The 17,209-nt window shown below is 41.0% G+C and overlaps 1 protein-coding gene across 2 annotated transcripts in view; it reads right to left on the minus strand.

Annotated features, from left to right (window-relative positions):
• Positions 1-1,152: 1,152 nt before the first annotated feature.
• The window catches only part of gpr4 (G protein-coupled receptor 4), a 50,987-nt gene continuing 34,930 nt past the window's right edge, over positions 1,153-17,209 (minus strand). For both annotated transcript variants that reach the window (XM_085795766.1, XM_085795767.1), the window contains exons 2-4: positions 6,407-7,157; positions 5,194-5,458; positions 1,153-4,264 (exon numbers count right to left, since the gene is read on the minus strand). In XM_085795766.1, coding sequence (XP_085651892.1) covers positions 3,543-4,264; positions 5,194-5,458; positions 6,407-6,535 — 1,116 coding nt within the window. In that variant the 5' untranslated portion in view covers positions 6,536-7,157 and the 3' untranslated portion in view covers positions 1,153-3,542. The remainder of the gene's footprint in view (positions 4,265-5,193; positions 5,459-6,406; positions 7,158-17,209) is intronic.

The following is a 17,209-nucleotide window of genomic DNA, read 5'->3' on the forward strand; positions in this document are numbered from 1 at the left end:
CTGCTTTTCACTGCAGTGGCCTGTTACCACAGCAGGACACTTGCTACTGCAGTGTAGCAGGAATATGTTGAGCTCTTGGTTCATGGAGTGTGTTCACCTCCATGTCTGTGCATGTGAACCTGGTTTGGATTTGTCGGTGGGAGTCGTCGACTATTAGCAACACATGAACTCTTTCTGATCTGCTGCTCCTCTGATAAAAGTTTGGCTATGTTTAAACTACAAGTTGAACTGGTGTTGTACAACATGTCATCCAGGTGCTCAAAGTTGTTGTGGATGACTAAAGGAGAATAAAAACCTCTCATAATCAGGCAGTCTCATCTGGATTACTTTACCAACAACAACTGCTACGTAAACTGTGTGTGACTGTTGAATTATTTATTTCAGACAGTTTGAAAACACTGGTGTGTATTCCTGTATATTTAAAGCTGAGGTGATTTTTATTGTTTGCTTTCTTTTATCCTCCAAATAAGTTAAAGGTTGTGTCCCATGTTTTATTTGAATATGTATTTGTGGTTTCATTATATCATATCTAGGGATACGGAAGCAACTAACAATTATTATATGTTTCATCATATCATATCTATGATATGATATGATGAAACCACAATATTAAATGTATTAAAATACATTTTAATTCTAAAACAGATCATTATTTCAAATTGACAGTGCAAAAATGTGCACAAATAACAGGTTGCTGCTTGAACATCCCTGAGATGTTAAAAGTAATAAATTATTATTATTAATAATAATTAAAGAAAAAACAACTACAGTAAATGTTGATGTCAAATAGCTTTATCAACAGGCTATGGGGTAACACACAACTAACTGTTCATAGGATTTGTTTCAACATGGTGCAAACTAAATAAAAGTGATCTTGCATGGCACTACCACACAGACTCTCATTCTCAGACGCCCAAAGTAAAAGACAGACACTCACAGATGATGCTCCTGTGCCATCCCATATCTCTTTTGCAAAGATTGCAATTTGCAACTAACACACAGCGTTATGTAGAGTGAAATGCTCCCACACTTGATTGCACGCAACAAAGTTGGGGCTTGCATATCGGCTGCAGAAAGAAATGTGCCTGTCTGCCTGCACTTTTTTTCAGTTCGTAGATCCCAACAAATAAACACAGGAGGATGTTCATTTCTGAATGCATAATTTATTTCTCACTGACACTGCCAATCAAGTAATACACATTATGAAGCCTGGTACCTCCTCTCTGAGACAGACATACAGATGTACAACAAAAGCAGTGGCACAGAGCAGCGTTTAGAGCGAATCTGAGGAGAAGAAAAAATAAAACCTGCCTTATCCTCATTGTACTGAACACAGTGACACTACCACACCAAGACAGCATCAAAAATAAGCTCTGATCACATTGACACTGTTCAAAATGTCTCTCATCATTATGAAGTAATAGTTTTTAAGTGCAAGTGGAACATGGATGCCTGTCTGTCACCATAAAAATCGTTGAGTTGGACTGGAGCCTATGAGCCTTAATACTGCACACAAGGGAAGTCGGTGTGTCACTGTCATATTTGTGAACGTAAAGTTGGGCATCCTATAATGTGAACTGTTTGAAATGTTACCGCCACTGGCTATTTGAGAACAACACAGAGTTGATTTTGCATGCCTCTGCTCTGACACCTGTGTCTGCATTTTGTTTTAGTTTCATTTATTCATAGAAGCTGCCATTAACCTTTAGATCCCAACTGTTGCAAAATGTAAAACCAAGACAAAGTTTGGTCAGTTTGTGTTGTTTATACTGTAAGAACAAGCTGCCGACTTGGAAAATGAAGGTTATTCATATCAGTGAAAAGTCAAATCATGGTAAATATTCAGCACATCTCTTACTTGACTCAGAGGGTAGTCAACATGTGGTAAAATATGGCAGGTAAACCAGCACTTGTTGTTACAACTGTCAGTTATGTTAATATCACCTTCACATACAAAAGGGGGAACATTGTCTGTAGTTTTGTAGTAAACTTTTATTCCGTGAAATAAATTTCTTCAAAACAACAGACGTTACGTGGCTGTTGTGAATGCAACAAACAGACAGGAGTCATGACCCCTGGAGATGGTTTTATGTTAATGTCCAGTAAAATATGTCTTCATTTCCTGAGATATTTGACATTGCAGAGAAATATTTCTTACTCTGCCTCCCTAATATGACCAACAATGTTAGCAGTCAGCAGTGTTGCTTACATCAAGAAGGAATGCACCAATTTGACATTTTTGGTTAAACCATCATGTAATTCCTGTTCTTTAATGGATATTGACTTTCAAACTGAGCTGAATGCAGCAAGTCTTCCAGCAAGTGGTTTTAGAGTTTATCCTAAACCAAATCCTCCTGTTCTCAGTGAAGTGATTTCTGACTATTTCTTATCTTTGTGGTAAAAAAAAAAAAAAACTTTGCTTACTTAAAAAAAATTCTCTAAGCCGTATCTCTGTCACAGTTTATGAGCTGAGGCTTCATTATTTCCTTCAAAAACTAAAGAAACACTAAAGACATTTCCAACGATCATTACAAATGTTTTTGACCATAAATGTACAATCTTTTTTTTCAATCAATCTTCTTTCATATTCCAAAGTGGCACATTTGGGATTTAAATCCCAATCTCCTACATCAGCCCTTTGTCCAGTTCAGGGCTCCAATCAATCTGAATCCACAGGTGTCTCCTCTCAGACTGCAACCAATACTCACCCCTGCAAAGGGTGAGTATTGTTTAAATAATTCCACTTAAATATTCAAGAATGTCTTTCAGAGCAAGAATGGCTCCTGGCACAATGGTCCATTGTCCAAATATCCAATTCATTAAGTTGTGTTTGATGTTAGCCTTGTTAGCCGCACCACTGACAAGGCTGTGGGGCTGTCAGGCGGTCTGTCGTTCTGGTGCTCCAGACTGAACATCTGGTGGCGTGACATGGTTGGCATGAAATTTTGTACAGACATCCATGGTCCATGGCAGACCAAAATGTTTCCTGGTTCAACACTACATGGATACATAAGAATCTAATGTCACAGCTTCTGTTGCCCCCAACGATTAATAACGACGACCTAGCATGTTAATATAACAACATTAGCATGCAGTATACTGTAGCTGTGCAGAAGTTGACACTCTACAGCTTGAAGTAATGCAAATTGACCCAAATCACATGTTAAAATGGCCACCATAAAAAAGATAAACCTCATGAACTGTCTCTACATGCCCCAGTTAGGCCACACTCACATTAACTGTCCCTCTAGTGGTAAAGATTTAACAATAACAATGTAGTTTCTCCATTTCTACTGTGCAGGCACTCGACACATTTGTCTGTATCCAGCACCTTTATCCACTGGGGTTCAGTAAATGACCACTCCTCATAATTGGTGAAAGCATTTCAACCTCTCAGAGGCTGCTGCCATGGCTACAGACCGTATGTCTCGTCTATGTCATCAATCTTTTTTGCCAGGCTTCTTGAAGTGCCGTGGAGTGGATCTGATTTCAGCCCATCAGGCCAGAAGAACTCAGCTGCTACTGGATGCTCCAGGTAGACGTTACTTCCTCACGCTGAGGATGGTCATCTGTAGACACTCTTCCTTCAGAGCCACCAGCTCTGTCTTGTAGCTGCTCGTCTTGCCTCCCTCAGCGTACACACAAGGCTGCTTCTTTGCCGATAGTGGCGTTTCCATGGTGACCGAACCAGCGTTCAGTATGTCGGCATGTGATGGTGAGGAAGAGGAGCCCTTGTAGCAGGCCGCAGACAGCAATGCTGAGAGGGCTCTGCCGACATCGTGCCTCGCCCCCTCATTTACGAAACAGTACAAAATGGGGTCAGCAACACAGTTGAGGCTGGTCAGAGCCAGTGATACATGGTACGCTGCAAACAAGCTCTCCTCCGAGCCACAGTCACACGGCTTCCTTAAAAACATGACACTCCGCACCAGGAGGAGGACATGGTATGGTCCAAAGCAGAGCAAAACGATCAGGATTAAGCTCAAAGCCAACCGCTGAATTTTGGCCTTCTCCTGGCGCTCTGTTGAGACGTTGCAGCGAACTGCTGCCAGGATCCCACGGTAGGCAACCAGCATGGCTGTCCAGGGAGCGAGGAAGCCCAGAAATGTCCTGTAGAGGTTCATTCCTGCCACCCAGTCTTGCATGGGGTATTTCTCAAAGCAGAAGGTGTGGTTGAACCGATCCTGGAAGAGCTCATCATGGAAGAGAGGAGCAGAGTTGGCCACGATCTCAATGATCCACACCATGGCACTGACCAGGACAGCTGTGCAGGAGGTTCAGGGAAGGAGAGAAGAGGAGAGAGACAGGTTAGACATTCAGAGAGCAGTCTAGAGATCAGACTCTGACATGTGTCCATGCTCTCCTGGTGGTGTAAATGTATCATGTTTTAATTTTTGTGTTATTCAAATTGTCTGTGTTTGACCACAATGCATACCAGTGTATATAAGTCATTTTCAACCCTAAAGAAAACTTTATTTCAATTCATTTTGGGACCCTGCATACTCATTTAGCTATATTATGTTAGAATTTGGTTTACAATTTACCTCAGAATTGCCTGCTTGCTATGTCTGATTATTTGTATTGTCTAATGTTTGTTTGTGCGCCATACCACTTACACTGTATGTGGTCGTGAGAAAATAAAAGTGAAAAGTGAAAGTGAAAATAAACGATCAGTGTGGTATTAGAAAGAAAATGTGAATTAAGTTTCTCAAAGCTAATTCTGATCTTTCATTAATAGCAGTTTCATCAACACTACTTTCATCCATATGAAGTGTTTCTAAAAATGTTAGTTAGGGCTCATGGTCATTAGATTTTATGAAAACTAATGACTAACAGACATCCTTGGTTAAGTGGTGGACATAAGTGGTTATTTATAAAAACTTCTTTTGACATGGAAGTGATCTTATCTCTGCACAAAGTGAATTTCTTGTTTCATCAAATGCAATATCTCAATCATGTAAAAACAGGATACCACGTGATTTTACAGTAATTAATTAATGTTTTATTTTAGAGATACACTCACACCAGTTTATATTCACATGGGTTATCAGCCTACAACCAGTCCTCCAACCTGAACAAGCAAGAGTGTATACTGTAGAGTGTTTCTGAATCTTCTCATATGAGTAGCCCTATAGGTCATAATAACCTGCTGCAGCGACCTGCAGCCTTGTCGTTTACAGTCTTTCCACGTACCTGTTTTGATTCGTCGAACCTTGGCGAAGCGAAGAGGATACGCCACAGCCAGGTATCTGTCCAGCGATATACAGCAGAGGAAGGCGATGCTGACATAAATATTAGTGTAGAAGATGAAGCCAAACAGCTTGCAGCTCTCCTGACCATGGATCCAGTCATCATGCTGCAAGAAGTAATCGATCCACAGCGGAAGAGTGGTAATGTAGAGGAGGTCAGCCACCGACAGGTTGATCAGGTAGATGCCGAGTTCGTTGCGTTGACGTACCTGGTGGGAGGAGTGTGATGAAGGGAAAGAAATGATGGGGAGGAATGATGCAGGTGGGATAGTAGGTAGGGCGGTGGGTGGGGAATCCACAAAGAAGGAGACAAGTCAGTTTTTACATGCAGTATTAATATTACAGTGTTAATATTTTAGTATCAGCAATCATGTTGCAATTTGTTAATGTCCATTTGTGTTGGAGCAAACCGAATGCTAGAATGTTTGAAACATGACATTGATAGTGAGATGGAAGGAGGCAAAAAGCTAATGTTCAAATGTCACTCGCTTGTCATAACGTTTGTGCTTAAATAATGGAGGAATTGCTTGAATGAACAGTCAGTAATAATCCTTCCTTCAGCCAAAGCAAACTGACAGTCTGTGGGAAACAGTGGAAGCAACTGAGGTAGTATGGGAAAATATCCTGAGCGCTCTGTTGACCCGCTGTCACTGCTGTACATGTTACTGAGTGAAAGAAAAATACCATCACCTCTAATTACGTACATCATCAATACATAATCATCTACATCTACTGTATTACTTAACCATACCTTGTTAATTACAAAATGTAAAAATGTGTTGGGGTCCATTTGTGCCAAATATGTGTCAGTGTCGACTGAACATGTGACAACAAATTTTGTCTTCTCAACTCTGACCTTAGGTTGAGTGTCATTGGTTAAAATAACTTAATATTTTGACACTACATTTATGGTCTGAAGAATTTTACAACATAAAGCACATGAACTGAACTTCTGCTTGTTTACACACACTTAAAGATATATATACTGTAAAATCCAAAGCTTGACACATCATGGAGCCAATTCTAATATGTAGACCAGGCTGACAGATCCCAAACTGACTGTGTTTGAAAGACTAATATTACTATACTGGTGACAGTGTGTATGCATGTTTTTGCATATGTGCATGCACGTCTGTGTGTGTGTGTTTCCTCCTCACCTGCATGTAGGCAGCCCACAGGGCCATGCAGTTAGTGGGCAGCCCCAGAACGATGACTATGATGTAGAGTGTGGGCTGGAAGAACTGATCCACCTTACTGTCCACATCACAGAACGAGATGTTGCACATTGTCCTGCGTGGAACACTCGGAACGTGTGCTTGTGTGCGTGTGAGTGTGTAAAGTGTCTTCAGCTACTCTCAGCTCTGTGTGTCTCTCTGTAGTTTCACTAAACTACAGCTCCAGCAGTTTGACATGCCGACTCTGGCGTCCTGCTCAGCTAACACGCCGCTGTCCACGTCTGAGTTGCCCAAGAAAACAGAAATGTCATTTCTGAAGCATTTCATGGTTCCTGTTTCTTAAAGCACTGTCCTTCTTGCCGAATGGCCATGTGTCATGATCCTCTCTCATGCTCTAAAGCCAACTCCCCCCGGTCCTCCGTACGAGAGAAAAGAGGAGAAGAAAGGAAGGAGTGAGGGATAAAATGTGCTGAAATGAAAGCTGCCTTATCGACACTGTGCCAGGCCTCCTGCGCCTGGACAGGGCCTCATCAATCTTTTAGAGATTAGAGGTCTGCCAGGTTTACTGTGAGAGGGAGAGGTTGAACATCAGCGTGTGTGTGGGTGTGTCTCAAGGTCCCGATGACACACAAGACTCCTCAGGGAAGTTAGCACTAAAACACAGGAATGACTTTACAGAGTTTCAGCACTTTGGACGCGACAGGCCGTCCATTTACTCTGAACTCCCTGACATCTGCAAGAGAGACAAAAAGAGAAAGACTTTTAAGTGATGATGCTTTTTAAGAACTGTACACAACCAAAAGCAAAAGGTTTGATAAAAGAAAAAGAAAAAAAACATTTTAACATACATACTCTTTATTTGAAACATTATTTTTGACGGATTGCAGCAGCTTAGCCATCAAGGTGCCATGAAATCAAATTAAAACAAAATAACTGGTGGTCATTTGTCTCTGCCAATCCGTTAACTTACAGGAATATGGTCACACTCTCCCCTTCCTGAGTTACAGCACTAAATAATGGCCAGACATGTTTCTGGGGAACATTATGATGTCCTAATGAGTTTTTGTGCCAAATCCAGGTGTTACTGAGATTTCACATTCACAACAATGGGGCAGAAAAAAAGAAGACAAACAGAAACTCTTGTCCGTCTGTGTCATATTCCGTTTATTGTGAATGATCGGAGCTGATTTATTCAAACCCTGTATCATTGCACCAGATGGAAATACATTATTCTGCCTGTCATGCTTCTTTTTATACACATTTCACTCATATGTTTGGTGTTTTAAAATAAAACTGTGCTCAAACTACACTGAACATAATGCTCATTGTGTTGTAATTTACATTCTCCTCTGCTCTCACCAGTCATAAATAAAGGAACAGAAACAAAAGAATGAAGTTTGTCAACGCTTCTTTCTCCTTGTTTGGCGTGTCAGAGCTGTCCTCACACTACAGCCATAAAACTTTCTGTTTTAGGCTTATTTCCTGTATTTCCTTGCTGTGTTCTGCCTCTAGTCCACATACACTTTTAATGCACTATACGGTTTCTCGTCACAAGACTCAGAGCTGCACTCTCTAGGCATCTGGTTTGATTATTTGAAGTGAATGGAATCTTTTGTGCGGTGAAAACAAACCACTCAAAACTGCCTGGAGTGAACACACCCTCAACACATACAGTCAAAGCATTTTTTTCTTAATATATTGAATTCTGCTGCTTCGAGCATCCAGGAACATGTGTGAGAGAGAAGACAGTGAGAGACAGAGGGATGGAGAGATGGAAGAAAGAGGCAGCAAGAACAGTGAAACAGCAGCGGTTTATCAGGACACCATGCTGCACAAAAAGACTTTACAGTGGGTGCAAATGAAGAGTCCATGACATGTGATAAACATCAAGTAAGCCTCCACATAAACATGATGTGGATAAACATGTGGAGTAGAAAGACAGGGAGAGAGAGAGAGAGAGAGAGAGAGAGAGAGAGAGAGAGAGAGAGAGAGAGAGAGAGAGAGAGAGAGTGGAGTTAAAGCTCAGCCTCTTTCACTCCACAACTTCTCAATTTTCACTCCTAGCTCAGCTTGTGTTTATACATCTTGGACCACCTTGATATTTTTGCATGCAGCTGATATGAGTCCACATATGCTTTCAATCATTTTACTTAAATATGCTCGTAAGCACTGGGAACTGCCTTTCTGCAGAGTTTATGTTTGTTTCAGCTTCTTGTCATTCCTTCTAGATCGACAGATTTCAGAGGGAACTGTTAAGGTTTTTCAGCATTAAGGCCAGACTAGTGGTGGACAAGCCTGCACATCAGTGACATGTTTATCACAGGAAAGACTGAAGTTGAATTATACCCTGTATTGGACACTTTTCATTTCACATTTTGATCCTATTTGAGGACAGCCACATGTATCAAGCCCTTGAACACATGGTATGATGGAGGGTCATGTAAAGCTGAGGAGAAACAGAAATGTCAACCTGATATACCTAACATTTCTTTGAAGATCATAAACAATCATCACACAATACACACCATGATTCCTTCAGTACAAAGGTCTTGAGATTGGTCTTGAGTAGCACAACACTAGTTTTCAGTGTACAAATCAGAAAGCTTTCGCTTTGGAGTATGAACTAGGGCTGTTTTCGACTAAGGATTTTCATAGTCGAATCTGATTCGTCAGATTTTGCCGTAGTCGACTGATCGTCGAACCTTTTTTTTTTTTTTTTTTTTTAGATAGCAGCAAATTTGCGACTTTTTCCCTTTAAAACAAAAGAGCTAAAACACCCAAAAAATATGGTAGGTGTAAAACAAATACCTTTATTTATTTTCCACACTTTGGATGATGTTTAGCCATTGTGAGCCAGGGTATGCGTTTATGTTACGTTGCCCTGGACAACGCTCCTTTTGCTCGGACTGTGAGTGGCAAATCAAACATCCCTCAACGTGATGAAGGATAGCGGTGGTCGTGGACACAGAGAAACCGGGTAAAACATGTAGTATCAAAACAAACGGAGGTCAGAAGGACTCGACAATCCGTACATTACGTTAATCAATCCTGTAACACACACAGCACAGTGTGACCGCGGCACCGGCAGAGAGACAGACAGGCTGCAGAGGGACGAGATCACAGCTGTGACTCCCGACACTTATGGTGCGTTCATGACAACTCGGAAGTCGGAAAAAAAACAAGTTCCTCTTCTGAAAAAGTCTGACATGTCAAACTTTAGGATGTGTTAGGGACTAATTCATCTGTCTAACCATCAGAACTATTAACACATGAAACGGTAAACACAGCTGATCCATCAAAAAAAAATCACCGCTGGAGTTAATTTATTTTCCGTGATTGAAAGCAGGTTCTTGAATGTAACTCGGTCAAAGTCAGATGTATCCTCACAATGTTTTGCTGTTCTGTCAGGTCATGCATGATAAATGCTGACAAAGTTAGACTGTCAGACTTCCTTGATTTTAAACTTTGGCGGCTCTGCCCCTCGTCTTTTTGCCACTCAGTGAGTGTTCTGCAGTGACTTCTGAGTACCGTGACTTTGACGGTCCTACTGCTCACCTCCGCTCATTTGGAAAAAAAAAAAAAAAAAACCTCCGCTCATTTGATTGTGCAACTGCAGTGGGTGATTTATTAATACGTAGTAAGAAGCTAAGACTACCGTTTAAACGCACACATAATTTTGACCTCTTTATTAACAGAAAGTAGGCAGATTTTGTATCAAAATAGTCTTTTTATAACGAAAAAAGACATTCTATATAACAATTTATGCTCAGCAGCCGTGGGCACCCCCATATAGTCAGAATGGTATGGTCTTGGTTAGATTCGACTATGAGGTTCATAGTCGAATCAGACCCCTCCGAATCGAATCGTCGAATAGTCGACTTTTGGAGGTCAGCCCTAGTATGAACCAGTGCTCATATCTCTTAACAGACACTGGTTGTCCTGGTAAACTCCCACCTGTTGGCTTTGTGACTAAAGAAAATATTGCCTGCTATTTCCAATAAAAGCACAAAGCACAATCAACTCTGTGTTCACTTCCTGGTTAAAAGTCTAAGGAAGAGGCCTCAGACGTGTCTGTCACCACCCAACAAACAAAGATCTGTGAAGGAAACAGCTTCAGCCTGTGATAATCTGACAGTCACTGGTGTGGAACAGTGATTTTAGATTCAGCTGACCTACTGCCACAATCACACACACTAACCTAAGAGCAAACACACACACACACACACACACATACACAAGGGCAAAATGAGGTCATATCTATAGTAACCTTGTCAAATTACTCTTTGTTGGGGGAAACACCCATGTTGATATGATGGACCAAAGCTAGGCCATATTTCTGCTGTAATCTGTTGTCACACACACACACACACACACACACACACACACACACACACACACACACACACACACACACACACGCTTGTTTGGTAAAAAACGTTTCACATTGGAGGTTTAAGTTATAACCTTCTATTTCCCCAAAAGGCTTGTTTGTGTTGTTGTCATTCCACAATGTCAGTGTCACTGTGGTCATGGAGGATGAGCGTCAAGCCATGTTTGCATTGTTAAAATTCCACATTAAAGCAGGCAACTGATGTCTCAGTTGTCTCTGGGTAAAAAGGCTTTGTGTTTTTAGCCTTTTAGGGAAACTTTGCTCATTTCAATAGTTTACGGATCATCATTTGAGGATGTTGCTAATACCATTACAGAGAGACCTCCTCCAGCCGGCCTCATGCCAGAAGGAATTTGTCTTGTGTGTCTTCATTTACGGTATTTCAGTAGCTGAATTTAGCATTGAATGGAATTATATGAATTTGTGTTTGTAGGAGGAAGACCACATTTGACTTTCACTTTGAATGAATCATTACTGTCATTCAATATGAAACAAACATTAAAGCAGAAGTAAGCGGAATATTTGTGTTAATATAAGTCTTAAATAGTTATATATTCCGACGGCAATCACTTATATAGAGTGTTTGATCTGAAACACGGGTCTATCAGTCACTCTGCTCTGCTGTAAGCCGAGGAGAAAACTTTCCTTGTATCCTACAACCTTTATCCAATGAGGAGAGAGAACGGCATAAAGGGGCGGTCCTCTCTGTGTGTGCAGCCAAGGGATGCACCTGAATGTGGTGACGTAGGGACGAGGGCGGGGACTGTTAACTCCATCGGCTGACAAGAAGTTAGCCAAAATGACTGGATCACTTACTTCTGCTTTAAGTTTTTGGTTTTCTCCTTGAGCCAAAGACTCTGCATCACTGGTAAAAAAAAAAAAGTCATGCATAGTATTGGACTGACAGTACAATTATACTGTATGTAAAGTTTCAAACTGATCTGTCCAGTTCTGAGGATGGTCAAGCTTTCAATAGAAAGAAAGAAAGAAAGAAAGAAAGAAAGAAAGAAAGAAAGAAAGAAAGAAAGAAAGAAAGAAAGAAAGTCTCTGTGCTTCAACCCACAGTCACAGTGTTTCACTATCAGAGAGCTGAGATCATGTCTGTCACCACTGAGCACCACAGAGAGACCTTTCGCACCCTCTATTAGATATAACCTTTGCCATCAGTGTGTGTGAAGAACTTGGTTCAATTATGAAAATACAAACTAAGTTCATGTGTGATGAAGTCACAGTGAGATTACTTCTTCCAGAGTAATATGATGCAAAGTGACGCAGTGTCACAAAGTTTTCCTGTGTGTCGCGTAATCCACTTGTGTTTATCTTTATGCAGCCTGTTACCAGGAATGTGGTTCGTGTTACAGATATGTATCATGTAGTGTTTGCATGCAATAGTCACACACGCACACATACATGCATGCACACACACACACACACACACACACACACACACACACACACACACACACACACACACACACATGCACACACCTCTGTTGGTGTGTGGTTCTGGTTCTTGTGCCTTTGTCATGGATCTGTCCTGTTTTGAGTTTTTGTAGCGCTTCCTGTTTTATTTTGAAATTACTTGTTGTTTTGTTTCTTGCCCTTGCGTGTTTTTCCATGCACCTGTCAGGCTGTTATTTGTCACTACGGGTTACTTCACTAGATCACTGTGCCTGTGTCTCTGCATTTGTGGCCTGAACTCAGCGACCTGTGACAGAGTGGAGGAACACACAGGCAGATGGATGGATGAAGTGAAAGGTGGACAACCAGACAAACTAATAAAATACAGATGCTGTATCTTAGTTCACTTACTTCTATACTCACACTTGTGATTTTGCTTGCATAAGTGCATCCACATCCACAAGAAATCATGTTTCTCACCCTCACCAATCGCCATCTTAGATTAAAATAAGATTAAATGTTGTTATCACTGTGTCATTTTGTGTTAATGCTTTTTGACTGATGGACATGTATAGATGATTTTTAAAATATTTATTTTCCCTTTATTTCCCCTCAGTCACAGTATGCTCTGTAGGGTTTGTATACAGTTCACAGGTGGAAAGACGTTCAAGAAGTTTATTGATAATTAGGAATCAGAAGTTGTGTGTGTGTGTTTGTCTATGTGTACAATGGAGGCCTATATCAACCTGCTCTGTGATGTCCGGTGCAACACAGCAATGTTTGATCTGGTTCCAGAGAAGATTAGGTCAAAGCGGCCATGCAGACGTCAGGCTGGTTGTCAGCGCACATGCACATGCACACACACACGCACACACACACGCACACTTACATAACACGTTGCTCCTCTTCCCTCAAATACAATGTACTTTTCTTCTTTTCACTTTCTGTCTTCTCTCCATTGTTCAGCCATTTCACTCTCATGGTCTACATCCATGATACATCCTGATTATCCATACTGAGCCAGTCCACACTCACACACACACACACACACACACACACACACCTTGAACAACAAATAACCTCACAAGAGATATGACACGCTAGACAAACAGTCAAAGATGCTCGAGTGATTTTCTTTTATACATCAGAGCAGCACTAAAAGTGAAGGTCAGGCTGTTAGAGTTATCAAATGTAAAGTCAAAATGGGTGACTATGTGCTTTGATAAGGTTCAATTGAAGTGACTCAGCCAAGTCAGTCATGCAGTGAGTGACCGAGTGATGATATGGACAAGTCTAAAATGTATCATACTCAGTAAGTATCATTACACATTGCTACGTGTGTGTGTGTGTGTGTGTGTGTGTGTGTGTGTGTGTGTGTGTGTGTGTGTGTGTGTGTGTGTGTTGTTTATCTATTTACATCTTTTATTTATGTGTCTGTTTATGGTTGTTTTCATTCATTCATTTTTTTTATTACTGTAAGTATAATGAAACTGCATCCTTAATGTTATGCAGCACGGTGTCATCAGGTTTTGTACTCTGTACACACTACTGCTGTCAGGCCTTTATGGTAGAGGGTGTCCCTTTACTGTAATTGTTCTATGTCAGTAGAAACACTTGAGAATATGAAGCCCGGAGGGAAGACGACACAAACAAGTTCCTGAGCTGTATCTCTGAAAACGGAAACATCAGGGTCACTGCAGTCATTTACCCTGTTGGGAACATGCGACAGTAGCCTCACTGTGTGTGTGTGTTGCACTTGTGAAGTCAAATTGATTTTCTGACCTTGAAAGTGAAGGCCTTTCTAGATAGGGGGGGTCTTGATATGACTGATTGGGGTTTAAGTTAATTCCGGTTACCTCCAACTTAACACGTTTTTGTAATTGTTTCAGTCAGTTGAAGAAACCACAAAGGTCCAAAAACAAATTTACATGTAACAATGTGTGAAGTGAAACCAAGTTAAACTGCTGCAGCTTGAGGTTGAAGCAGGGAGTCATCTGTTCACTGTGACGAGCTTTTCAACCAACCTTGAGTCTTTTTAATCAAAAATCTTCTTCCCGTGTCTGACTTGTTCTTAGTGGCATCACCACATCATACAGTACAAAGATCAGTGCTTACCTGGCACAGCACTTGTTACTGATGTCTAAAACTATGCCAGAAATAAACTGAAGCCATTCCTAAACATGTTATAAAAATAAAACTGTGTGTGCATTTGTATGTGGATTTGTGTGTGCATGTACGTGTGTGTGTGTGTGTGTGTGTGTGTTTTGGCAGTGACTGTGTGGCTGTTTGCCAAACATTCCTGTTGACAGTCAAACAGTGGAAGCAGGAAGACAGTAATGCTACACTATCAAACATGTGGACACACCTCTTATGCTGACACAAAACAACGCGGCTACTTCCAGGACACACACATACTCACACACACTCACACACTCACACACACACACACACACGATCCAGTAACCTCGCTGCCCTCGGTCAAAACGAGTAAAAATGATGAAAAACCAAACCAATGATAATCTGCAGCAGGTACAGGGAGTATCAAAGACTATGCCGTGCCTACTGAAGTATAAACTGATGTACACACTGATGGCACAGGAATGTTCCCATCCTCAAAATGCAGAGCACCTTTTTTTCCCATTGACAGTGAAACCTTTTCATTCTACTCCTTCACGACCCCGATCAGAGGGTCTTTGATGTTTGCAAGCTTGCGGTCCAGTGACTGATGTTATTTATTTATTCTAGTGACTGAGCCTCATTAGGAGCAGCAGTGAGACCTAAAGGACAACCCCCTGGGTGTCATCACGCCTACACTTCACTCTATCTGGCAAAAACCACAGTGGAAACACTGCAGTTTTATATTTGGTTTGTTTGGATCTTCGCTGTGTGATTGGGAATCAACCTGACACCGATGGAGTCTGAGCAGATGTGTTCCCAACCGCAGATTTCCAACATCCAAACATTTTTGACACTAGTGATGTTTTCATCAGTCATCTTCCAGCACGTGTTGAGGTTCAGTATATTCATGATGAATCTTGTTTAGTTTACGAGTGCACTGAGGGTTTGGACATGAATGTCAGAAAAACTTGCTGACTGTCACCCCACAGTAACCAGTTTTCTCTGTGGGATCCTCCGGACGATCTGCCTGTGCACTTTGGGACGGCTCAGGGGATTTCAAGCAATGACGTCAAACTTTCTCTGTGAATCACGACCATTAGCTACTGTATGTTAAAAATGCTTGACAACAACAACACTTCCTCTGCAGTGTCATCCAATATCCACCAACAGTTTTACACAGTCTAACCTCATCATAGTAGTACTAAAAGGTCCCTGGACTTTCGGTGAAAATGCGGCTATTGATGTTTCTAACTCCAGTGCTTTCACTTTGTCTTGAATGGCAGTAAGTCCCATCAGACCTCGCTCCTACACTGACACTCAACAGTGGATTGTGAGAGCTCTGTATGAATCCACAGTTGAGATTAATAGACTTTAACTTGGTCAGAAATATATGAAACCACTTCGAATGGATCTGGGGACTTAATTAATACATGAAACCTTTTCATTCTACTTAGTTTGAGTTTTATTGAGGAAATCTACTTCCTGGATAAAAGGCATTGAGAGATCACTGACCCCAGGCCTGACACGAACAAGTCCAACACACAGTATACTGTACACCAGGGACACAGATACTGCTACATTCCCACCAATATGGAGAGGCAGTTTTCTGTCTGTTGTCATGTCAACCAAGCTCCCAGCTACCAGCTATGCTACGAATCCTGCCCAAATAGCATAGGCTATGCCTGTTTGAAGTGAAGCCAAAGGAGAAGTTTTTAATTTTCCAATGAAATTTCCCAATCAAGTATTTCCTATAGGTTTTCCATTTTATCTATTTTTTTGTTAAAGGGACAACGAGGAGTTTCTATTCGGTTATAAAAAAGTCTCACGTTAATGTGGATGAATCTCCGCTACCCACACTTGTTAATGGGCCCATTTTCGATAAATATATCGTTCTGTCTCTATCGTTATTTTGTTATTATTAGTGGTGGCGGAAATGCTGGTCGAGCCGACCAGCTGAATGGCCGTAAATGGTCGGAACTACGACAGTAACTGAACGTCTTTGAACCTCTGACTTTAATTATTGATGAATGAAAACATGAGTCCGTCTTGCGCCGGTCAAAGAATTTTACGGTGCGCGCGGAGGCTCATAAATGTAGTGTGAAAACGCTTCGCTTTTCCAAAACTCCTCGTTGTCCCTTTAAGTTATTTATTTGGGCCATTTTATGACTTTATTGGTATATAGGTAGCCTATAGAAGAGAGATATGAGATGGGGGATTGACACACAGAAAATGGTCCATCCTGTTGGTAGGCGATCCAACAACCTTCAAGCGCAGTGTGCCCATATAGTCCAACCACTCCGTCACCATGGCTCCACAGTTTTTCAACAGATTCATTTCATTTATTAATTTATTTTTATTTCTACTCTCCTTTTCAAGTTGACATTTAAACATTTCTTTCCCTTGTTAATATGTAACAACCTTATTGTCAAGAGAGTAATGATGAATTTTGTCATTGTTTTCTATTTGAATTTGCCGAATGTGGCAAAAACAGGTACTGTTAACAACAATAATATTAGGGATATATATCCATAAGAGACTGGGGTAAGTTAAGCATAGGGGCAAGTTGGGCCACCCCATGTTGCTAGCAAACCATAAGAAAGCATGAGCATGAGCATGAGCATGTGACCAAATATTTAGGAGCAAGGCATCATTTCATGGAGTCTGTGAAGGTAAGAACCACATGAGTAAAGTGGTTTAACATTTATGTCCAATTAAATTTAACATCTATGAGCTATGAGGTAGTAAACTAAAACTTAAAGTGAACCATTTCGACTAATAAAGTCAATATGGTAGCACTGGGGTAGGTTGAGCCACCTGCCCAATACACTTAATGAGTGTATTTTGTCTGTATATGTCCTAATCATTAAATCACGATT

This window comes from Trachurus japonicus, chromosome 13 (assembly GCF_045865225.1).
Source record: "Trachurus japonicus isolate A0001 chromosome 13, Traja_1.0".
Classification (NCBI taxonomy): domain Eukaryota; kingdom Metazoa; phylum Chordata; class Actinopteri; order Carangiformes; family Carangidae; genus Trachurus; species Trachurus japonicus.